The 24,266-nt window shown below is 43.2% G+C and overlaps 1 protein-coding gene across 1 annotated transcript in view; it reads left to right on the top strand.

Annotated features, from left to right (window-relative positions):
• Positions 1 to 24,266, top strand: part of CACNA2D3 (calcium voltage-gated channel auxiliary subunit alpha2delta 3) — a 781,884-nt gene that overhangs the window by 691,994 nt on the left and 65,624 nt on the right. Inside the window, exons 30-32 of the mRNA XM_057705866.1 lie at positions 6,252 to 6,314; positions 9,381 to 9,451; positions 22,436 to 22,511. Of these exons, the coding sequence (XP_057561849.1) occupies positions 6,252 to 6,314; positions 9,381 to 9,451; positions 22,436 to 22,511 (210 nt within the window). The remainder of the gene's footprint in view (positions 1 to 6,251; positions 6,315 to 9,380; positions 9,452 to 22,435; positions 22,512 to 24,266) is intronic.

Below are 24,266 nucleotides of genomic sequence, written 5' to 3'. Positions count from 1 at the left end.
GGGGGGGGGGGGTGGGGGGGGGTGGCTGGATGACTGTGGGTGTTTCTCACAGCAGGAATGTCTCACCGAGCCAGGTCTAACAGATTGCTCTGGACCAATCTCCAAAAACCCAAGGAAATTTGCTTCATTTCTTTCTTTTTCTTTCTTTTCCCAATCATTTAGTTTCTGAGAGCTGGAGAAATGTGATTTAAATGTCCCATGAACAGCACTGTTGGGACTTTGGCATTTTATAGAAAAGATACAGATTACTGCCATTTGAAACTCACAACTCTCAGTTTTCTCCCTGTGTGGTACCTCTTTTCATCTTCTTAACCACCCAGTGAAATGGACAGGAATATATGACCCATTTTGCAGAGGGGGAAACTGAGGATCAGAGAAATAAAATGACTTGCTTAATTTCATGTAATAAACAAGCCAAAAAACTAAGAGTTGAAAACTCAGAATGTTGCATTCTAGCATAATTCTTCCCTCCCACAGCTCTCTTTCCCTCCTTCCTTTCTTTCTCCTTATTTCTCTTGCTCTCCCTCAATCTTGGGAGGAGGAATTTGAGCAATAAAAGAAAAAGGATGTACCACTGTCCTAAGTCTGTCCATCAGATTTAGGTTTTTACAGCATCCAATCCCATGTATATTCTGCCCCACATTTTGAGTCAAGTAGATGTGAAGTGGGTTTTCACTTTGGCTCAGGCAGCCTTCCTCTCTCTGAGTCAGCCAAACCGTTAGTCAATACATAAACTAGAACTTATAAATGATCACACATTTATACTCCTTCTGGTTACCACAGGGATTAAAGAAATCCTAACCAAACATAATTCCAACACAGAAAACATAGATTAGAAGTATATTTCCAAACAGTAGGCAAAGGAAAGACAAGTAGAGAAATATAAAAGGGAGTCCAGGGTGAAGCTAAAGTACAAAATGCTCAGTCCCCAAAGATCTGGCTGCCAGTTAAAAAACAAAAACAAAAAACTATCATAATTGCTGTATAAGTTTCTATCCAAAGAGTAAAGGCCAATCAATCAGCTTTTCAGCAAAAGCCCAAATTTTCCTGACCATGAGATCAAAAATAATTTCCCGTAGGAAAGAGTACCCCATGGTGTTTTATGGTCAACACCCTTTCAGTAAGTTTGGGGATGCCATTCATAGGATAGTCAAGTGGCTTCAAACCTCTCCCCTGTCTTTAAGGCATTAATTGTCTTATTGGAGTGTTCAGCTCAAGACAACACAGCTCAACAAAAATATTGATTAATCAGTGTCACGAGGCCCTGTGTTAAGCCCTTTACTTGTACAATTACCAATCTCTATTTGTGGTAAAAGAACTGAGGACAGTTGATTGGTTAGTTGGGTGACTGGATGGATGTTTGGTTGGCTAGTAGGATTGATGGTGTTTTGGATAGTAGGTTGGTTGATTGATTGGTTTCTAGTTGATTGGTTGGATGGATGGACAAATAGTTGGTTGAACAATTTGATAAGTAAAGTCAGAGGCAGTGATCTTCCTACAACCCATACTGCATCTGTGCATTCTCATATGTAAAAATAAGTGGAAATGGATTCCCACCGAGACTTTGAAAGATACAATATTATATTAGTTGTTCAGTAACTGATTTCACAGGTGGTCTAGCATTGTGGTTAAAGGTATAGGCTGTGGAGTTAGAATAGCTTCAAACTGTGACTCTGACAGTAATAAGCCTTGCCTTAGTTTCCTCAACTATGCAATGGGGGTAGAGACACCTACCTCACAGATTAATGGTGAGGATGAATGAGATAATATATGAAAACTGAACAGCACAGCTCCTGGTGAATGGTGAGCACTCAAGAAAGATTAGCTATCAAATAAAAGTGTCTGCAGACTCATGCTTCCCTGAGAGCAGTGGCTCACCTGAACCTAAAACCGCATATACACTTTAGGCAATGACAGTTTCCCCTGGGCATAGTAAGCACAAGGTAGGATGCCTTTCTCACTACTAATGATCTCCCGTAGCAGCCACTGGGATGGACCCCCATTCAAATGTCATTTTAAAGATTCACACACTTTGAAAATTAAGCGTGGAATTTGCTGGATTGCTGAACTTGACCTGATGCTCAAATGTCCTCATTTTGCACTTTGAAACTATCATGCATTTCCCATTTTGACTCTAAATTTTGGCTTCAGGCAACCAGTTGACATAGTTTTAAATGGAAAAGCCAGGCCCCTTTCTATCCTTTCAGCAGACTCTTTCCATGTGTCATTCCCCTTTCATAGCTTTTAATTAAGTCTTTGAGGCCATGTCCCTCCACTCCCCCAACTGCCCTCAAGTGATCAGGTCCCCATTAAAAACAGCTGTGGGGCCTCATTAGGTTCACATGCTTCTGGCTTCTCCTCTATACTGAAGACCTGGCCCAACTCCCACAGAATTATCAGACACGCTTTGCCTTGGATCTACTCCAGCCCCTTTGTCTCCCCTGACAATGGCCTCCCTGGGCCTTGGCTAGAGTGCCCTGGGCCAGTGGATGGAGTCGGTATGACCAGATGTCTTCCTGGCTTCTAGATACATCTTCATGGAGGGCCTGGGCATGGGCCAGACTGAGGACTTGAAGGAGCGCCATTCCACCCAAGGCGAATGTTAACTTCAGAACCTGAGACACAACCTCTCACACACTCACTCTTTCCTTCAAGACACGTTTACTGAGCCCTCCTTACATGCCTGGTACCTCCAACACCTGGAGAGTCAATGGGAAGCAGAGTCAGAAATGGCCCGTCCTCCAGGAGCTAACTGGTCAGCAGGGTAGGTGAGCACACATGCTTACCAGCTGACTTGCCTCCCTAAGCACTTGCTGTAAACTCTGTACCAATTTCCCTGTCTGAGAAACTCAGTTTGCAGCAGCATGAGGATACTTATAAAGAGGGCACATAATAGATGACCGACAAATATCATTTGCTGTATGGACACAAGCACGGGTTGTTCAGTGACTCTCTATGCCTCCTGCACTGTGCTTAACACTTTGTACTCACTGGCCTACTTCATCTTCTCACCAACCCTCTGAAATACTTGTTGCTGTCTCCATCACTCAGATAAGGAAAATGAGACTGGGCGTGTTAAAAGGCTTTACTCAAGGTCGTACTGATAGCACGTGTCAAAGTCTCAAGCTAATATCTTAGCCTCAGGACCAGTACCATCTTCCAGGTTACACAGGCTTGGCGCTAGGCCTCTCACCCCCGAGGACCCTTTCTCCCCAGCTTTGCGTACTATCTGTGACTGTCCAATTCCCATGGCCTGTTTTGGGGCTCTAACCTCAGAGATCTACCTGACCTGCCTTTGTGACCTGGACTAGGACTTCTCTGAGCAATATTGTGTCATCAAGTCGTTGAAGAAAGATGCTTTTTTAAATAAAAAAACAACTTCTCTTACCTGTTCTGTCTTTCTCTCTGCATTTTTCAAACAACTTCATCTTTACGTGGTTTGTCACAAGTGGCTGTGGAATGGTTGCTTTACAATATCTGTCAAAACCTGGAGCTCCTGAGTTCCCCAAGCCCTTCAGTCGGTCAGTCTACGCTTGGGACAGGGTGCTGGGCAGACTCCTGAGATGTTTGGCTTAATTTGGGGCCGAAATAGCATAGTGAGGGAAAGCTGAGAAAATATATCCTCTGTTTCCTTTTACTGGAGGAGAGAGTACGGAGAAGGCAATTGACTATTGTAACAAGACATGGAGAAAACAATTTATCGGACTGGAATCTGGCTAATTCTGTCCTGATTGTTTCATAACCCAGTACTCTGCTCACCCAACTCCAGTGGCCTTACTCTATTCCACCGTACTTCCCCAAAATTTAATCCAGGAGGTCTCTTTATGAAGTCATCACAGTGACTAAATATACCTAACATAACAATATTGCCTGCAGTGAAAACTAAATGACATCTTTCAGATTAAGGGACCCAGTTCTATGTCAATGACACAGCATCCTTGTTTCTGACCTGTAATTTTTCTCAGTGATTTATCAGTTGCAATGTTGGCAGTATCTGTTTCTTACTCTCACCTCTGTTCCTTCCACACCAGAAGAGAGTGGGAACAAAGGTGGATGCCTGAGAAGTGAGCCTCCTAATGGCCAGTCCAACCTCAATGCCACCCAATGCTGACCATTATAAGGAACACAGAGGCCCTCATTTCCAAGACATGAGGGTGGGGAAAGAACCAAATATTTATGGCAAATAATGAAACATTTCATTGAAGCTTTGTCTCTAAAGTGGAAATGGTGAAAATACATTTATTTTATTTAACAAATTTAAATTATAATCACAGTCATACTCTAATTCTGTAAACAAGGAACACATTTGGTTTGGGAATAGAGAGTATAGTATTTCTAATAAAATTATAAAAATCACAGTATAGAATCCTTCACTTTATATTTGATTTTCCCAGAGTGATCACAAGGAAGGTCAAATGTAGTGGAGTTTGATCAGTTTCCACAGGAGCTTCTCTTAGTCCCTTGCTTTTGAACTCATTCTCTTTGGAAGCATCTTTCATGTTATCTGCGGTGATGTTTTCTTTCTTCATGTGTTACCTCCAGCAGACACTAATGTGCCAGTGGCTTCCTATGTGATTCGAGCTGATCTCCAATATCACTTTCATGGAATTCATGAAATATTGCCTCTTTCCAAAGATTTTTCAGTTGACTGTATAATCTCTTTGCCTTGTACTGACTAATATTTACATTAGATAAACAGAGATTGACCAAAGATATAGGTCTAATAGCAGCAATACCAGTTGGCTAGGGATGTTTGAGTAGGAACTCATTTTATAATTAGGGATGGAGGGTGAGTTATGACAACTTTGGATTCTCTATGCAAATGTAAGGATTTGGAGAGTCAGTATTTTAATATGGAGGCCACTCCTATACTCACCATGTATTTATTGATTGGACGTTAACCTTCCTTTGCATCAGAGTCTATATCTGCAAAATGACGATCGTGATCTTCCAATAAACAAGGGTATAAATTTGTCTAATATGACCCAATTAACTTCAGATTAAATTCAACTCTGCATGTAGCACGTGGCTGCCATATTGAACAGCAGAACTCTATGAGTGCTTTCATAGTGCTGTGTCCTAAAGAAGGAGAAAGTTTGTCAAGACTCCCACCAGGGCCAAGGTAGTCTCCATGCAGCTAAGAGCTTCTTTGAACAGCAAGAGTGTGACCAAGTCATTCCTCTGGCACCTTTGGATAACCAAGAGAAACTCTTGCTCACTAAAGTAGCTGACTCTTTTCTAACAGATGCTAGCAGGGCTTTTAATTTTCTTCTGATTCTTCACCATTCCCTACTAATAAAGGATATATCTTTCTGACCAATTTACTGCTATACTTTTGTGTCTCACTAAAATCGACTCCGTGGATAGGTAAATGTCCCAGAAAACACCAGCCCTGCAGTGGCCTCGAGCTAGGGGAATTTAGCTCAGGGTAAAGATATGTTACAAATTAAATGTTGCAGTGGGTATGTAAAGCTGCAATAAATAGAAACTGAGTTACATCAAGGACGGAATTAAACCTTAAATTTTAACTCCACAGCACTGTAATTAAAACTTAGCCTGTAGCAAATCATTCACTTGAGATTAAAGTAGTGTGGGGGAAGCAGCGATTTGGGCTTACCTTGCTACAATTTATAAGTCTGAGCTACCAAAAGCTAACAGCCCTGCCCCCAAATCCAGCTCCCAATTAAAAACACAGTTTGAAAACCTTTAGGAGGCCTGAGGGGCCCCTTTAACAGAAGTTCTGCCCCTTCCCCCCTGCCTAAGTCTATGAACAAATTAAAAAATATTACCTGGTCCCCTGATGGTCTTCTGAGCTGACACGGTGTTTTCATTAATACATCATTAGAGTAATGGCATTGTGCTGGCGTTTTGCTTTCAAAACAGCCTGCACTTCAACCACTATGAATACAGGCTTGGGGGCCTCTGGACACTTTGTTCCTGGGAAATATTATTCAGGTCATATAAATTTTTAAAAAGGAAGACAAACTGCAATGAATAACTTTAAAATGTATATTCTTTTTATCCTAATCTAGGATGTTCAAGGCTCGTTTGGTGTTTTATTTTTGTTTATTAGTTTTGCAACGTAAATGCTGGGGTTAGCTTAACCATGGCCTTAACTCTTAGAGCCAGCAGGCATTTCCAGTTCCCCCAAAACAGCCTGAAATGGGTGTCTCTCAGGTTGGAAGTACGTCATTTCATGTAAAAGCAGTCTGAGGACCCAAAGTTGAAACGGTGGCATTTTTATTTTCTAGACTGTGAACTGTTACCTCATAGACAATAATGGATTTATTCTGGTGTCTGAAGACTACACTCAGGTGAGTGAGAAACTTGTACCTATTCAAAGTAAGGATCCCAGACAGTGCTTGGGTCAGGGGGAACAAATTATAGTATTGAAACTTTGAGACGATGATCTGTATTCAAGAGGTAAGACCAGGAGATTATAAAACCTTATATCCATCCCTTTAAGAATGTCACAGCCTACTTCTCAGCAGGCCCCAAAGAGATTTTACCTCCAGGGAGGAGGAGTGGGGAGGGGTGCAGAGCCCGGGTTCTGCTCCCTCACTCATAAAATGTTCAATTTATAGAACTCTTTGCCTCAAGCGTAGAGGTGCCTGAAAGAGTTTGGGCAATTTTAAGGAGGTTTCCTCCTTTAACATGTTGATATTTTATCTTGATATATGTATATAATTTATATATACACACAGATATATGTAAGTATGTATGTATGTCAATATAATTGTTCTTTATGGCTTTCTTTCTGGTTTTTACTTTTTAAAAATTAATTATCTGAGTTCGAGGATTAACTTGGGTTCTCAACACAGAGGGACAAGGATCCACATATAGAGGAAGAATGTGTTTCATTTGACTGAGCTGTGTGCAGTGTGGGGGCAGGAGGGAGAGGTGGAAAGAAACCAAGCCAAGGTGCTTAGCAAAGAAAGCGCCACTAATATTTGGAACTCAAAATAAGAGTTAAGATCAATAGCATTGTAATAGAGAAACATGGGTTTCTCCTTTAAAACTTGATGGCTGAAAACTTTTTCTGCAATTAGAAATGAAATTTGCATGTTAATAGAAAGTCAGATCCAGACAAATTTAGCAGTATGATGTGATAAAGTAACACCAGAGGTGGAGGCAGATGTTTTCTGATGCGAGCTCTCTTCATTAACTAGTTTTGGGATCTTGGGTGCATCACTTAACCTGCCGGGGACTCCTGGCGGGCTCTATAAAAGGAGGATGGTTGGCTACTGAAGGCTTCTTCTAATAACTAATATTTGAGGATACTAACATTTTATAATGAAGTCTCATTTAAAGAATTTAAAATGTTTTAATAGTCAACAGTGCGGTAGACCCGTTAATGCCTAATAAATTAGTTAATTGTCCTTAAGTATGACTCCTTAGGGTCTAAGCTCAATGGCTTGTTAATTTGTGCACACTGGCTCCAGGTAACATGTGGAACTGTGCTTCAATTTCCTCTCTTATCTGTGAGAATGTTGTGGGATTTTAAATGCACCTTTGGTGGGGGACAGTTACACAATTGAGAGACTCAGGCCGCCCACACACGGTCTCCTCAGATGCTGGACATCACTGGATGTTAGACAGTTGAAGGACATCAGATAGGAAAGATGAGCCCATGAAACAAGGCCAGTCTCTTGGCAGCAGGAATGGCCATAGGCCCATGGTAATATGCCCATGTGTCTGGGAGGAGTGAGAACCCAAATCAATCCCCTGTGAGAAGGAGCTCTGTCATCCTGCCGTAATCATGGAGGGCAGAGATGGGAACCTGATCCTGGGGGAGGAAGGACATAGCAGATGTCTTCCAGTGGTGAGTCTTGGACCAGCCAACAAGGTGAACCACTGAAATAGTGACCCTTTCCCAAAGCCATGGCCACTACATGTGGGCTCTGTTCCCTGCTTTACTTCTGGATAAAATAGCCCAGGGAGCCTGTCGGCCTGCCTTGCCTCAGCTTGTTTGATGTCTGGTTTCCTGTACCCCATTTAGGCTAATTCTTCTTCATCTAACAACCAGTTCCATTGACACTGGCATATTTACACACAGGAAATGCAAATGTCCTTCTTGCTCCCAGCAGCAGCACATACCTACAGAGTTTGCCAAAAGTTCAAGTGTCCCTAGAGTGAAAACAGCAATGCTTGACCTTCAGTCAGTTAAATATCATTTCCTTCTTTCCTCCTCTCTCTTCTGACATCTTGGCAAAGTCTGTATGTGCCTTTCTGCGAGAAAACTCCTAGGAGCCTGGTTGAGGTCACTGCGTTGTAATGGAATCGGGATTTTATTCTTATCAATACAAGGTCTATGGAATTTATTTAATTTGGATTCTGAGTGTAATGCCCTCTACCCACCTCCACATAAACTATAAATCCTCAGAGCACCCACAGTAGCAATGGGGGTTCTCTACTGATCTACGCTGGCCCCTTCCAGGGTGTTGGCAGAGGAAGGTTGTTACTCCAAGCTCTGTTCTGCTGTGTTGGATACACCCTCCTTCTTGGGACACTGATGATAGTGGCTCTAGGAGTCTGGAGGGATGCCCGAGGATGTTAATCCTTCATTTCACCATTCAGAGTTTGCAAATCTCGGCACTAAGAATTGGACTTGCAGAAGCATCAGCCTGGCGATGAGGAAGGACTGGTAGGCCTCCAGTGCCCTGTTGACAGCCCCAGAGCTGGGGTCGGCCATTGGAAGTCTGATTGGCCGAGCCTTCTCTTCTTGGTGCAGGACAGCTTCATTCTTGGTCAACATATTAACTGCCTATGGACAAAGTGAGGGTGTTCCTCAGAAAGTGATTTAGAAAAAGGACGTAATCTCTGCTGTAGGAAATTTATAGAGCTGATGAAGAAGACTGCTATATATCCCTAAACAGGTCATTCAGGAATTGTAAACAATTCTTTTTATTACTGCTTAGGAAGCCCTTTCACAGCCTGTTTCTGTCTGTTTGAAGCAGTGTTTTAATCAGAAGGGATTGAGAGCAGATTAATGCCTACTGCCTCCATCCAAGAGTAACGGGGGGTGTGTGTGTGTGTGCATGCCTGCGTGCGTGTGTATGTGCTCATGTGCGTGCACACGTGTGCATGTGTGTTTTAATTCCAGCACTCAGCACGTGCAATGCAATGCCACCCTCACCCTGCCCCCCGCCCCTGCCATGTATTTGAAACGTTCACATCTGCTTACTAGTCCTCCCTGTAATCACATAACTTCTCGTGACTATTAAGACCTTTTCCACTTTTATGTAACAGTCGTTCTGAAAACCTGGTTTTTGCCCCTGTCAGCTCCAGGACACAGACTGTGTCTGTTTTTATTTCTTCTCTGGTGTTTGGGCACATTATTTATCTACACTTCCTCATGGGTCTTCTTTTCTTCTCTGCAGACTGGAGACTTTTTTGGTGAGGTGGAGGGAGCTGTGATGAACAAGTTGTTAACAATGGGCTCCTTTAAAAGGTAAGGAGTTTATGGTTCCTTGCACCCCCCGAGAAAGTTTGCCTAAATAAAATAAAACAAACCAAGGTCAAATAAAGCAAGCCCAGACTTGACCCCATGGCTGTGTTCATGCTCCAGAAGATCTCCTGAAATTCGATGCCTTTTGCATGAGTGTTAAGAGTCTCAGAAACCCAGCTCACAATGCGTTCCCTGTTCCCCTAGCATAGCATTTATTAGACGCTGGCACTAAAGTCAGAGCCTGCGCTGGGACGTGATTATATTGGTCTGAAGCGAGTGATTGCAGAGAAGTAGGAAACATTTTCACCTGGTCAAAAAGGAGGAGGGTGTCTTGTCTCACACTGACAAACTGGGGAAGCTTGCTGGAAATCTGGAACTCAGGAATGGGGAGTGACGTTTAGAGACTCAATATAATTTTAGGAAATCAAGTAAAAGTTCACAAAACCTGCTCCCAGATGGAGGTAAGTTTAAATCTGCTGCTAGAAGACAGCCCAGAGGGTGCAAAATTCGTTGTAGGGAGCACTCAGTTGAGTTGTGAGGGCTCTTGTTGACCCTAAGTGAAGCTCATATAGGATGATTTCCTCACAGCCCTGTGTCCCTCATGGGCAGGCCAGCCATGCTCTTGGGTAAAGCAAAAACCAATGAGAAAGGCCATCACCCTGTGAGATCAGGATGTCAGTAACGTCCCCCCAAGAATGTCTCCCTTCCCTTCACCTCCCAGGGAGAATGGTGGCCTTTGAAGTGGTGCTTTCATGGACATATATGATGTTATTCAATACATAATATCAGGAAGTACAGGATGGACCTCAGCTCTCCTGTAAGAACTGTTGCACATTGGTTGCCAGTGGGAAAGACAGTCCCCCAGTTTATTACTCCCCTGCTGCTGAACGGCCAGAAAGTGTTAGCTCAGGAAATCAGACTCTTAAGCTAGTCAGTAAGACCAGCTGAGCACTGTGCTGAAAGCAGGGAATTCAAAAATGATGACCCAATTTTTGAGATTCCATAGCTTGTTTGTGCCAGAAAGAAGGAAACAAGAAATGATATTTTAAAATGGCATGACTCCAGCACTTCTGCAATCTTTGACACACTTGCTCTCCAGCCTGCCTGAGTGTTCACCCCTGCTCAATTCCCTCTTTAAAATTCAAGTACATGTTTTTCCTTATTTTGCCAGGAGTCATTGTACATAAGCTTGAAACCTGGGCTTCGCGCTGGGCTCCAGTTGCTCTGCTGGATTGCCTGCCATCCAGGGCACCACGGGTTTCTTGTATCTTTACATGGATATGTACATTTGTATTGTGTTAGCTTGTTTTCTACTTGGTGGGGGTAGAGAGAGGCAAAAGAGGAAGAATAAGCACACACGTTTCTCATTTGAAAGCATATTTTTCAGCTTTTTTATTAACAAAATTACCTCCCCCCCCCCCGGATGTCCCTTTCAAACAGTTTGGTGGGAGAAAGAGAAAGGTTGTAGCAGAATTTTAAATTCCTAGACTTCTCCTTAATGTGGGTGAAGTACGGTTGACATGAATTCAGAACGTCCTTTCACAAGAGTAGCTAACGTATTTGAGAAAAGGGGAGGCCTGGGACCCTCTGCTCAATCTTAACAGCAACTGCTGTCATCCAGGAGTTACTCGACAAACCTCCTAGGCCTCTTTGAAAGGCCCCCTCATGAGGCCAGGACAGCAGTGAGACTTTGGGTGTTGGAGTCAGATGGATTGGGTTCAAATCCCGGTGCTGACGTTTATAAGCTGCATGACTTAGAATAAGTCATGTTACCTTCCCAAGCTTTGGTTTCCTTATGTGGAAAATGAAGGTGATAATAATAGTTACTTGCAAAGGTTGCTGTCAGAGTTAGTGAGACAATAAGCATAAAGTTCCGACACAGTGCCTGGCATGTAGTAAAGGCTCAATAATTGCTAGCTGCTGCGCTGATTTTTGTTGTTGTGGATCTTTGACTTTGCTTTCTACTTGGCACCAGGTGATGCTTTGGGTTTGTTTTTGTTTTTGTTTGTTTTTTTTTTTTACATTCACACACTTCACAATGGGCTTCCCACGACCCCTGATGATGGGGTCTCCATCCAGTGTTGAGGTACTGACATCCTCCTGGAACTCAGGCACTCATGCCCTTGCCCTTTCAGCATGTTTACTCAGGGAATACGGTCGGCAGTCCTTTTATTCAGAGAAGATCAGTATTTCAGAAGCACTGAAATGATGTAGCCAAAAGTAAAAGTGCCCTGGGACAGATGTCAGACACCATGTTAATCTGTACCCCACCCCCAAACACAGGATACATGGAGGTTGAGTTGCTTTGATGACATGGCTGAGCCTTGGTAAAGCTCAGGATCCAGTCACCTAGCAGACCTCTCACCTCAGTATCTTGGACAGTGTGCCCTGGCACAAAGTGTCTTAATTTGGTCTGCTTACACCCATTCCTAAAGAAACACATTTCATACACAAGAGCCCTACAAACCATCTTCTTCAGAAAGACAGAATTCAAAGTAAAGAACACCATCTCCCTTTATCAACCTCCCTTTTCTCTCTCTCCAGTGGTCCATAGTCACTGCCTCTCTCTCTAAAGCAAGACGATGCTTGCCTGCTTGGCATGGACTCTTTCCTTGATTGTTTGTCCACTTACCTGGGGACCTGATGGCCATTCTACTTAGCAGTGCCATCAAAGGGAAAGAGCATCCACTTCTCTGTCTGCAGTGCCATGTGGGAGGAAGGGAAGTCACTGATTTGTGTGAACAAACTACCAACTTGAGGGAGCTTTGAGAAGGTTCTTCAGCAGCAGCATCTGAGAGGTAAAGTGGTCACTCTCGGTCACTTAGGCTGAGGCTCTGACTTGACTGTGTCCACCCAGCTTACAGATAACATAGTGCCCAGGGCCAAATAACATACCAATAGCCTCAGCAATGTGAAAATAATGAAGGTAGCAGTGGCTACCTTCCTGGAGCACCCACCATGTACCAGGCCTAGGTTGCAATGGACAGATCTCACTTCTTGCGGTCCTTTCCAACAACTCGTGAGACAGATATGTTTATAGTTATACTTGTTTAAGACCAGTGCCTAATTTCAGGGCCCAGTGCAAAATGAAAATGTGAGAACCCTTACTCAAAAGTTACCGAGAATTTCAAGATGGCAACAGCAGACCATTAAATAAAGCACGCAGCCTTTCTAAGTGCAGGGTTCTGTCCAGTTACACAGGCCACATGCCCATGAAGCTGGATCTGGGTGTATATATACCCATTTGATAGATGGAAATAGTGGGGCTGGGAAAGGTTAAGAACTTGTTTCTGTGTAACAGAGCTGCTTTCAAACACCCTGCAGCCTAAGCACAGGGAGAATTTTCTAGCCTCTGCCCTTTACCTGGTTCTGTGTACAATAGCATTGTGTAGCACATGGAGCTTCCTTCAGTTTTGTTTAAGACAAAGTGAAGGACAGCCAAGGAGGATGTTGGCTCAGCAGTGACTTATCTGGGCAAGCAGAACTTTCAGGATAGGAAGCCAGCCAAGCGATAAGATCACCCAGATTTCTTTTAACTGAAGTTGATAAATTGTTAAACCAAGCCATGTTCCCAGGCTTCATCTATTTTCTCATAAGATGCCATATTCCTGGTCAGCTTTTTGTATTTCAAACGGAGAACTTGAAATACTTCTTTATTATCATGTAAAGTAAATGGACTCCTCAAGTAGCCCTGACTCATTTAGGGCTTTTCATTTTAGCTGCTTTTCTCTTTTAACTCAACTTCATGTCCAGTAAGAGCCTTGTATTCATATTTCCCAAAAGCTGCACTCTATGGCTTTCCTTGTTGGCCTTGGCAGTGACTTTGCCCTTCTCACAATACTAAGAGAAAAATCTAGTTTCAAAATATTTTTACTATACGGTAATTCATTTCTCCACCCCTTCTTGCCCCCAGTGATGCAAACTTAATGTCAATTATCCAGGGAAAAGTGAGAAAAAATATATATAGCTTGTCATTGGAAAGTCCAAGATTCCTGATAGGACTTCTTTGATATACTGGACTTGAAATATGAAGACTTCAGGTTGAGCCTCAGAATGGCCACTGTGTGGCCTTAGACAGATTCCTTAGTCTCTCTGAGCCTCAGTTTCTTTGTCATCAAAATAGGAATTTTGGCGACATGGGATTTTGTGAGAATCAACTAAAATAAGAGAAGTGAAAATGCTTTGCAAAGTGCAAAGATGCTACAAATAGGAGGTAAGTTTAGCTCTTGGATAAGAGTTCCAAATGTCTGAAAAAAATTTTTTTAATTTTTTCCTCTTCTTTTTTATATCACTAATAATCCACCAAAGGTAGTTATGACACAGCAGTTCCTTCACACACAGCGTTGGGGTTGGGCCTGTGGGCCTGGAGTCAGCTAGCTTCCCAGAAGAGCTTTTAAAACACACCTCTGCTCCAGCTGTACCCCAAGAGATTCATAGTAAATTCGTCTGGGGATGGAGCCCAGGCATTTATGCTTTTTGAAAGCATCCATGTGATTCTCAGGTGCAGTCAGGGTCAAGAAATACTAAGTTAAATGCACCAAGGTGCCAGTCTAGGTGCTGTGCAACTTCGAAGTTGCCTGACTTTTGGCAACTTTAATTCCATAATTTCAGTTTTCTCCTCAGTAAAATGAAATTGAAAGAATGATTTTTATACCTGCAGCGAGGGTTAAATGGAATAGTGCGTGCTTTTACCAAACATCCTTGTGGTTTCTGCCAAAGGGTCTTCCCTTGATCTTTGTGTGTTTAAGCAAGCTTGAGGAAGGAAAGACCAATGGGGCACACCTGGCCCTTGACTCAGAGAGAAATGAACTGCTTGCTAATACTTTGTTTTTGCTTTGGGAGCTACTGAGAGTTCCTATCTCTCTTGGGTGTGTCTTTTCTGTTTTGTTTGTTTTATATGCGAGGTGCAGCATGCCTGAGCTTTCACCCCTCCAAGACCATTCATATTTTCTCTGTGGGGCTTGGTGTATGTCCTCTTCACCTCCCCCCCCCCCACCCCGCCCACTCATATTCATTACCGTAGTTGACTTTTATAGAATTCCCTCTGGCGGCTCCTTCTAAATTGCCTTTCTAAAAAGGCGACTCATCAGGTAGGATTCAAGACTTGGACCATCTCTACCCCTGTCTCCATATGATGGAACTACGCTGGCTCCACGGCAGGTGACTGGAGCTTCCCCTGTCCTTGGTGATCGCATTACATTTCAGCAAATGCCCTGGCCTTGGAGTCCAGAGTGTCGGAGGAGAAATCTGTTATGTTTGGATGGTTGCTCTCTGATGCCGACTGCCCCACCCCTGTCTAATACTTAACAATTCATGTAAGGAATGTAATGGCTTCTTGGCTTCCTGTTGACCTGACCGTGTCCACTGAAGTATGCTTTGTCCAAGGTGGCATTGAAGGGAACAAGAAGACAGATTGGCTTGGACAAGTGTGTTTCTGGGCCAAACTTCCTGGAATGCAGAAACATGGAGATTCCAATGGACTGCTCTTTAAACCCCTAACGCTGCTGCTCGAGGATCCCCAGTTACAACAATAACAAGCCACCCTCATCTGCATCATAATAGCAGAACGTCTCATTTACTGAACACTAATTGCAGTTGGCCCTTGAACAACACAGGTTTGAACTGTGGGGTCCACTTACACATGGATTTTTTTTTAACAGTAAATACTGCATTACTGTGCAGAGTCTGTGGTTGCTTGAATCTGTGGATATGGAACCACAGATACGGAGAAACTGTGTATACAGAGGGCAAATTGTACTCAGATTTTCGACTGCACAGAGGGTCAGCTCCCAACCCCTACATTGTTCAAGGGTCAACTGTACAGGCAAGGCATTATTCCAAGCAGTTCTCATGCATTACCTTAATTAATCCTTATGACAAATCCATGAAGTAACTACTATCATTATTGCTATTTGACAAAAGGGGAGCTGGAAGTGGAGTCTTTAAGTGTTTTAGTAACTTTTTCAAATTCATCCACAGTAGTGTGTGGGGAGATGGAATTTAAACTTCTGTCTCTTGGATTCCAGGTTCTAGACCATGTTTTCCTAGTCATCTTTCCCTGTAGTTGAAGAAGACTAAAGTATTTTCTGCAGGGATACTTGTTCATGTGCATGCTTGTTTTGCTTTGAGAGAAAGTAAAAGAAAGTCTTTCAAATTTGGAGTCCAATGTGTTGGTTAGGAGTTGGTTCTACTAGAAATAATAGGAAATTCCAAAATAACAAAGGGCTAAACAACATAGGAGTCTTTTTCTCTTTTATATGAAGGAAGTCTGAAAATACTAATTTCGGAGCCTCATGTCATCATGGACACAGGACCACGTCTTTTTTTTTTTCTTTCCCTCCCTCTAAGTTGGCTTTTAAACTCAAGATTACTTCATGATCCAAGATAGCTGCTGAGCTCCAGCCATTAGATCTTCAGTCTAGGCTGGCAGAGGAAGATTCTATGACGTCCAAAAAGCCAAGTAAAATCTCTTTTTAAAATTTTTCTTTCTTTACGTACTTATTCCCATACAATACTTTTGCTTCCATACAATACTTCTGCTTAATCGCATGGCATCACCTACCTACAAAAGAACCTGGGAAATATGCATATCAAAAAGTCAGTGTTCTGCTCAGAGGAAGAGGAGAATGGCTGTTGGGAGACTATAATAGCCTCTCCCACCTCCCCCATGCCCCAGTTTGCTTCAGACCACCCAAGTCCTCTGAATATTGAATCATGCTTCCTGTGATATCCACTTTGAAACCCTTCCAGAGATGAGGGTGTATTCGTAACTCCTAGTTTTCTCCATACCCCACATGCCCAGTGCAGTCCTGAACAGAAATGGTCATAGCCACCATACAACGCATCTGTCCATGGTGTCTGACCCCAGGCAGTGAAAGCAGGAGCACTCAATAACACCTATTGGGTTCGACTAATGGTATTGACACTGGCAACACCAACATCCTGAGCCTCAGTTGCATGCCCTACACTGTACTAAGTGCATCTCAGGCATTACCATGGTGCAGTTGCTGTGAAATGGACACATGGCTCCAGGAACTTAGCAGAGCCCAAGGATGCTCCTCTAGCATCCAAGTTTCCTGCCTCAAATGGGTTTTGCATTCGCTCATTCCCCCAAGTAGAATTCAGCTGTTTCCTTCTATTTCTTACTCGGACAAAGAAGCAAAAGAGGGCTACCTAGGTGGCGCAGTGGTTAAGAATCCGCCTGCCAATGCAAGGGTCATGGGTTCGATCCCTGCTCTAGGAAGATCCCACATGCCGCAGAACAACTAAGCCCATGTGCCACAACTATTGAGCCTGTGCTTTAGAGCCCGTGAGCCATTACTGTTGAGCCCATGTGCTGCAACTACTGAAGCCCACGCACCTAGAGCCCGTGCTTCACAATAAGAGAAGCCACAGCAATGAGGAGCCCGTGCACCACAACGAAGAGTAGCCCCCACTCACCGCAACTAAAGAAAGCCCGCACAAAGCAAAAACAAAAGACCCAACACAGCCAATAAAATAAATTAATTAATTAATTTAAAAAAAGAAAAAGAAGTAAAAGAAATTTAGCCTTTTCTATGTGGGACTGATCATGATTGTATTTTCCCCTTCCGTTTAAAAAGGAAAGCTAATTTTCATGGAAGGGGCAGTTGAATGGGCAGACAAGCCACTGGCTAGGTGTACCTACTAGGCACCTGTGTATGTTATCCTGTGCCCCAGGACTGAAGCAGATGTGGCTGAGAGAGCCACAGTGACTTTACCTTCTGAGCCTTAGTTTCCTCTCCATGCCCTGACATCAGAGATAATACTTGGCTGGCAGAAAGTAATTGATTATTTCTTATTGTTACTGCTTTTATTACGTGGGTGAGATGCTAATGAGATCAGTACATGTAACTGTTTCTTTTTACAGTCTCAGCACCTGTTGATGAGAAGCATTTGGGGCTGATGGCGCCTCTGTTTAATCTATAGATAGAATGAGTGAGGCTCCCCTTTCAGGGCTCTGCACTGGACCCTGAGTGGCCCCAATACCCTGTGTGCTAGACTTCTGGCTGGTGCAGCCTTATGACACGTCTTCTCTTCTAATGATGGGTGCTCATTAACTTAGATTTGTTTCAGTGATTTTTCCATCAGAGGGTTCAAGGGCAGCTTCGACTCACCACCTCTCTCTGCTGTGTTAGATGTGCTGTGTTGATCATAAAGAACAGTACAGTCTCTGTAAGAAGATGCTATCGGATGAGATGGCCACCAAGGCAAAAAGGAGAGAAGAGAGAGCTCCTTTTGGATCTTCTATTAGCATTCAGATCAGCAGATTGAGCTTTCCACTCCCCAGGCTAAGATGTAAGAACGAGTAAGGCTTCCCATGGTGACAATCCCTTCGTTTAGAATTTCCTATGTTCCTGCTCCATGCCCTGACACTTGCAAGTTGAAAATTGCCCCAGAGAACACATTTTATAGCTCAACAAAGAATACATATTTTTATGTGCTACCATAGTGAGTCACTTTGCTTCTCATATTTTTTTGATACAAAATTGCTTAAATAGGTGCCTTGGTGGGTCTCTATGTCATATGCCTCCCTGTCCTGTTTTTAGGACCATATTTGCAAACCTAAAGCTATTTCAAGACTGGTTTTGAGGCACAATTTTTTTTTTAATTTTTTAAAATTAATTAACTTATTTTTATTTATTGGCTGCATTGGGTCTCCATTGCTGCGCACAGGCTTTCAGTAGTTGTGGTGAGCGGGAGCTACTCTTTGTTGCGGTGTGTGGGCTTCTTATTGTGGTGGCTTCTCTTGTTGTGGAGCATGGGCTCTAGGCATGCGGGCTTCAGTAGTTGTGGCACATGGGCTCTAGAGCACAGCCTCAGTAGTTGTGGTGCATGGGCTTAGTTGCCCCGTGGCATGTGGGATCTTCCTGGACCAGGGCTTGAACCCGTGTCCCCTGCATTGGCAGGCGGACTCTTAACCACAGTGCTATCAGGGAAGCCCTGGAGGCAGAGTTTTAGCCAAAGTGAGTTAGAGTCACTGCAGGTAAAGTACCTGGCCTCATGAGCACGTAGTAGGTGTTTAATAAATGCTGGTCCCCGCCGTTACTAACGAGCTTAAGTTAGCTGAACTCATGCCATTGAAATTCAACCCTCTGATTTTTAGAAGAAATCTTTCTCTTGGTCATGATTTTTGTCTAGTTGGAAAAGAGTAGAATCAGCAAAATGGCTTTAAGCCATTCCTAATGTCTTGGGCCTGACACCCAAGACTCTGCCCAGCATAGGACACATAGCGTCGCCCGTGCTTGATTTGCGTTGCTTTGAGTTTCTTCTTCAGAGACCGTATCTGCCTTCTGTCAAAGTTTCAAAGAGACCCATCTGGGGAGAGATGTTAATGATAAGGGACTCCCCAGCAGCCTGCGGTTGCCGTGGCCTGGTGGTGATGTCGTGGAGATTAAGGCATGTTATCTGTAATAAGAATAAACTGCTGCTGCTGAGTGCAGCAGTGCAGCACCAATCTTGGGCTGGGCACGACACTCGGGGCTTATTTTAGAGCCGAATGAAAGCAGGCAATTATCATGTTCTTTAACTATAATCAGCGGAACAGGATGCAGGTAGCCACAAAATGGAGTTATTTAGAACAGTAACAAAATCACTTCAAAAAGGGCAACAATCTGGAAGTCTCTCTTTCTGCAACATCTAGTTAAAGCTGTCTAAGTGTGGAGAAGACAGAGCAGGTTTGTGTTGTAACCTCCTCAATGGCAGTCGGATCAGGAAAGCTTCCTTGTGAAATGAAAGGCAGAAACCCTGGCCTAGAGGCTGCCCCAGAGCAATTGAGTTTGGCCCCAACATGTAAACTGGAGCCTTTGAAAATGATCCCAGGAGAATCCTGAGCTTCCAGCCATCTGTCTGTCAGGGTGGTTACCCAAGTAAGGGACTCTCACTAGCCCAGCCAGCTAGTCCAGCCTGGCCTGGTGACTCCATCACGCAGCCTCTCAGCTTGGGTTGAAAGTTGATTCTGGATATTGATTATGAGACTTTCTCTTGGGTAGCATTTCTTGTGACATTCCAGTAAAACTTGGATGGGGCACAGGGCTCAATTCTAAACATTTCCTAGGACCTGTCAGAACCTGCTACTGAGCAGAAGGCAGAGTGAGGTGGATTCAACGTGGCCCCCATCTCATTCTGGCTCTGCCACTTCTTAGGTGTATTAACTTGGGCACATTTTTAGGCTAGCTGAGACTTGGTTTGCCCCTCTGTGAAATGGGGATGATTAGAATCTCTCTTGTAATGACTTGCTCAAAAGAGTACCTTGCTCACAGTTGCTAAATAGACTTCAGTAGACATTAGCTATTGTTAACCTGGTCCTCAGCTATGAAGCTCATGGACAGAAGTTGCCATATCATCTCTTGATAACCCCAGCATGGCTTCTGAAAGTGTCTGCTACTGCAGTAACAAGTGTGAATTTTACATTGCATCATATATGCCAATGAGCTAAGAAAACCAGGAGGCCTATCCATCCTACAGCCAGCTGGGTAAAGCCTGAGTCAATTCCCAATGCATTTAACACCACCCCAATTAATTAATAAGGGCAGTGAAAACCAGACTAATAAATTATAACAGCGGCTGCAGCCCTGCCTTCTGTTGAATGCTTGCTCTGTTCTAGGCACTGTGCTAAAGGCAATACATGTGTATAATCTCATTTAATCCTCACGACCACCCTATAAGGTAGCTATTATTCTCACTATTTTACAGATGACAGAAGTGAGGCACAAAGAGGGTTAAAAAAATTGTAATAAGTGGGTGAGTTAGGATTTGAGCTCAGGTCACTGACTTCAAAGCTGGCTTGTTAATCAGTAAGTCACACTACCAGTCACTTGTGCCTTTGGGAATAGTGTAGCTTTAAGAGTCCAAAATCCAGCAAAGAACAAAATTAGGCCTTCTGTTGTAAGAGTCATAACAAGGCTAGCACATTGCATAGTATATTTCTGTGTACTTCCATATGTCTGATTAGTTAAATCTCAGAACATCTTTGAAAATCACTTTATAAGTGAAAAAAATAAAGCCTCAGAAGAAGGTAAGCAACCTGCTATGATAAATGGCAGAACCAACCTTTTAAGCCAAGGCCGCGCTACACCCATGTCTACAAGACCCCAAGCACACTCACGTTCCACTCAACCTATGCTGCCTGTCACCAGCTCTGGCCCAAAGTCCAGCCACAGAGACAGAGTTGGGCACTAGGAAAAGGATAAAGCTACTAATAAATCTTGCCAAATCCTAGGAAGCCCTTCCAGGGGCACCTGCAGAAATCCCCTGTTGAGGACGCAGACTGTGGTGCAGTGGGCCAGTCAGGGGCCAATCAGACTTGTCCATCGTGGCCTGAAGTTGATTTCATGGCTGAATTTGTGTCAGGGCTCCATCAATGATGAGCATTTCTGTGAGAAATTTGTTCAGTGAGTTCCCTGAGCCAGACGCTTGGCTGGTTCATAGGCTTCATTTCTATCTCAATACACGCTGGTTCTGCTTGCATTTGCTGGGAGGAAAAAAAGCCAGAGGGCAATCAGCAAGACTAGAAATGTCCTGAAGAGGAAGGGGCTGGGGGACTTGCCAGGAGATTTTGTGACATTGGCACCCTCTTGGGCTTTGCTGCCTGTGAATGCCTGTGTGGTGCTGGTCAGGAGCTGGTTTCCATTTCGATTTGGTCAAAGTAGCCAGTTTTCTACGTGGTGCCCATAGATGCTCTTTGGTTAATCCGTGTGTGATATCTCTAATTTATTTATTGTCTAGAGGAGGAAGCCTTCACGTCACATTTTGCTGTTGACCCCTTCGATCTCAGTTTTGTCATAGACTATTCATGATTCATGCAAACAGGCAATCACTCACGCATTCAGCCTTTTAAATCAGAATACCTTCTCCATGCTGGGTGCTGAGCTAGGTGTGAAACAGTCCCAGTTCTGCAGCATGGAACTTTTATTCTAGTGCATGTTCCCAGCACAGCATTAAGTATGCTCCACATTAAGCACTACATTATTTCAAAAAGGGATTCCTGTAGGGAGAATTTCTTCCAGTCATTTAGAAGTTCATGTATTACAATGTTAACATGTCATCTGGCAACTGTTACATAACTCAGGCTGGACTTTGTGTCTCTCCTTTGGGGTGCCAAGAATAGTGGGAAGAGGAGCTAGGGGAAGGACGAAATGCATGTCTCCTTTGCGATAAGGTATTCACTCCATCTAAAAGCTCTTAACTTGCTGCTGGAAATTGCCATTCTTTTTTACTTTGTAAAGATGTTAATAGGAAACTAAAATATCTGGAAAAATTATAAAGTAAAACATCTTTGCAACTGAGTAAAGGTCATAACTGGGATGAGAGCTATATTTTTATTACCAAGGGAGAAAAAAATGTCCATTTTCTTGTTTCATAAACTATACTGTTTTCAAAAGTAAGAATATACTCACTTCTATGGTGGTAGTAATGGAAGGGGGGATTACAACCAATGAGCCAGCTGGTTTCCAACAAACTGTCAAAGTACTGGCCTTATCTTGGTCCAAGCCTATTTCCTAGTGCTTAAAAGAGACAGAGGGTCCTGCCATTTCTTAGCCCAAAGTGGCTCTTCCCAGCTCTCCTCAATCTTGGAGACATGGTCCACATGGATTCCATCAGGGGCCCAGAATTCAGTTTAAAACAGCATATTCCTTTGGAGTATACTGGTCCATGCAAGTCATCCTTATTGAAACCAAAATGACTGCTTTGTCAAGTTGGGGGGTTTCTTCTCTCCCCTCTCCATCCCAATGATACCTTTATTTTCTTTGTTCTTTAAGTTCCAAGTGCGACATGACTGTGTCTCCAGACCCAGACTTGGCCGTGTCCCTTGCCTGTCACCCTTGTTAGGCCTGCCTTGATTTGTGTTTGTCACTGCTGCCCTGGCTGGTGGTGTTAGTGACTGTTCACCCTGCTTGTTCGTCCCCAGCATCATTTTGTTCTTGTGTTTTCCCATGTAGTAAAGCTCCTTTCCATTCTCTTCTATAGAATTACCCTTTATGACTATCAAGCCATGTGCAGGGCCAACAAGGAGAGCAGCGATGGCGCCCATGGTCTACTGGATGTAAGTACAGTGCAGTCACTCAGAAAACAGCTGCATGTTTTTGTCTGTCCCTGCATGTGAGCATATCTTTTTCTTTGGAGTCATAAAGTTTCAAAACCATAAATATTTAAAGGTGTTTCCTGATTTCATCGGTTAGGAAGACACACTTCTGTTTAAACCCAAATCCAGTGATTGTGTGGAGGACAAACAGCTCTGAAGTCTTTAACGGGTTAATGCAGCAACCCCCCCACCCCCGATTTTGGTGGATAGAAAAGGGGAGAAGTTTTGTCAATTCTCTCATTCTCAAATAAAAGAGGATTTGGTTTGGTTTACCAAAACTTTCCTTTGGGTTTGTAATAGAGCTGTTAGCCTGTGAACAGATTCACATTTTGGTCAGAGATTCTCTGTTCTAATCATGCTGCTGCTTTAACATCCTTTTCCCTGGAGCCGATTCTATCCGTGATGTCACAGCTGAGGATCAGTCAGCATAGCTTTGTATCATGAGAAACTGGCTTTCAGATCACCAGAAATTAACTGTTACAATTTACCCCCAGTTTAAAATATAATTTACAATGTGCAAGCAATGTAAGTTTGGCCATCAATAACTTGAAAACACAGAAAAAACAGATATAGATACTTCAACATAGTCTGGCATATGGGTATAAATATAACCCTTACATGTTATCATTTTGTAAATTCCAAAAATCAACCTAAAATTTGGTTTGAAACACAAAATTTAAGAGCCATTTTGGTTTTAAAATGTAAATATACACCTTCTCATTTACAGATGTAAGATCTTGCAAGGGGATTATTTAAAAACCAAATATTTAACACGGTTCTCCTACACTAAGTGAGCAAGAAATGATTCTGAGCTGGGACATTTCTGAGAGGCAACTGGGAACTAAAAACGGGATGATTTGAAAAATACTGCTTTTTAGTGAGAATCAACACATATTTCCAAACCCAGTTTCCCTAACCTTAGCATGAGTATTTCCAGACTTAAAATGTTCCCAAGATATGTTTTTATCATTAGACTTAAAAGCTCAGTGGCTTTACCCTTCTGAATGCTAATGTGCATTCAAATTTCTTAATCCTGTATTTACATAATCCTTTTGTTTACCCTGCATTGAGCTAGCATCTGGCAGGGAATGCTTGAGTATCCTCCCCCATCGGCCTCAGGGTGAGCTGCCCCTGTGCCTCCCTCTCCTCACCTCCAAAGCTTCCTTAATCCCTTTATTCATTCTCTCTTCCCACACTGTGGAGGACACTGAAATGTCACTACCCATCCTGGCAGGTACAGAGACACAGAAATGTCCTATGGTCTGACCACCCTGGTCTTTTTAAAGAAAGATGGTTATTTTTCAAGCCAAAGAAATGTGATGGCAGAACCACAGGACTGCATGGCTGCGTTTGGTTTTCGGAAATAGTTAAATAGTTCACATCCTCATCTGACCCTAATCCTGAAAGCCATGTGATTCAAGGGATGATGAGGACACACTCAATCGGAGCAAAAGATTTAGTCTGAAATCCCGGTGGGCTGGGAGTAACTCCAGTGGATTGTTGTTGTTGTTCTGTGCATTTGCTTACTGGCTTGAATAGGGAAGTTTTAAGAATGGTCAGGGGTATATAAATTTGTTCCTCTTTTATTTGAAACTGGATAATCCTCCCTTTCCTAGTTCTAGTCCTTATCATCAAGAGGCTTAGAAGGTAGGATAAGCTAGCCATCACATCAGAAACTGGGATCAGGCATTTCAATTCCTTGCCACCTAAAGGCAA

This window comes from Hippopotamus amphibius, chromosome 13, assembly GCF_030028045.1.
Source record: "Hippopotamus amphibius kiboko isolate mHipAmp2 chromosome 13, mHipAmp2.hap2, whole genome shotgun sequence".
Lineage (NCBI taxonomy): Eukaryota > Metazoa > Chordata > Mammalia > Artiodactyla > Hippopotamidae > Hippopotamus > Hippopotamus amphibius.
This window is presented reverse-complemented; position numbering and strand designations above follow the sequence as displayed.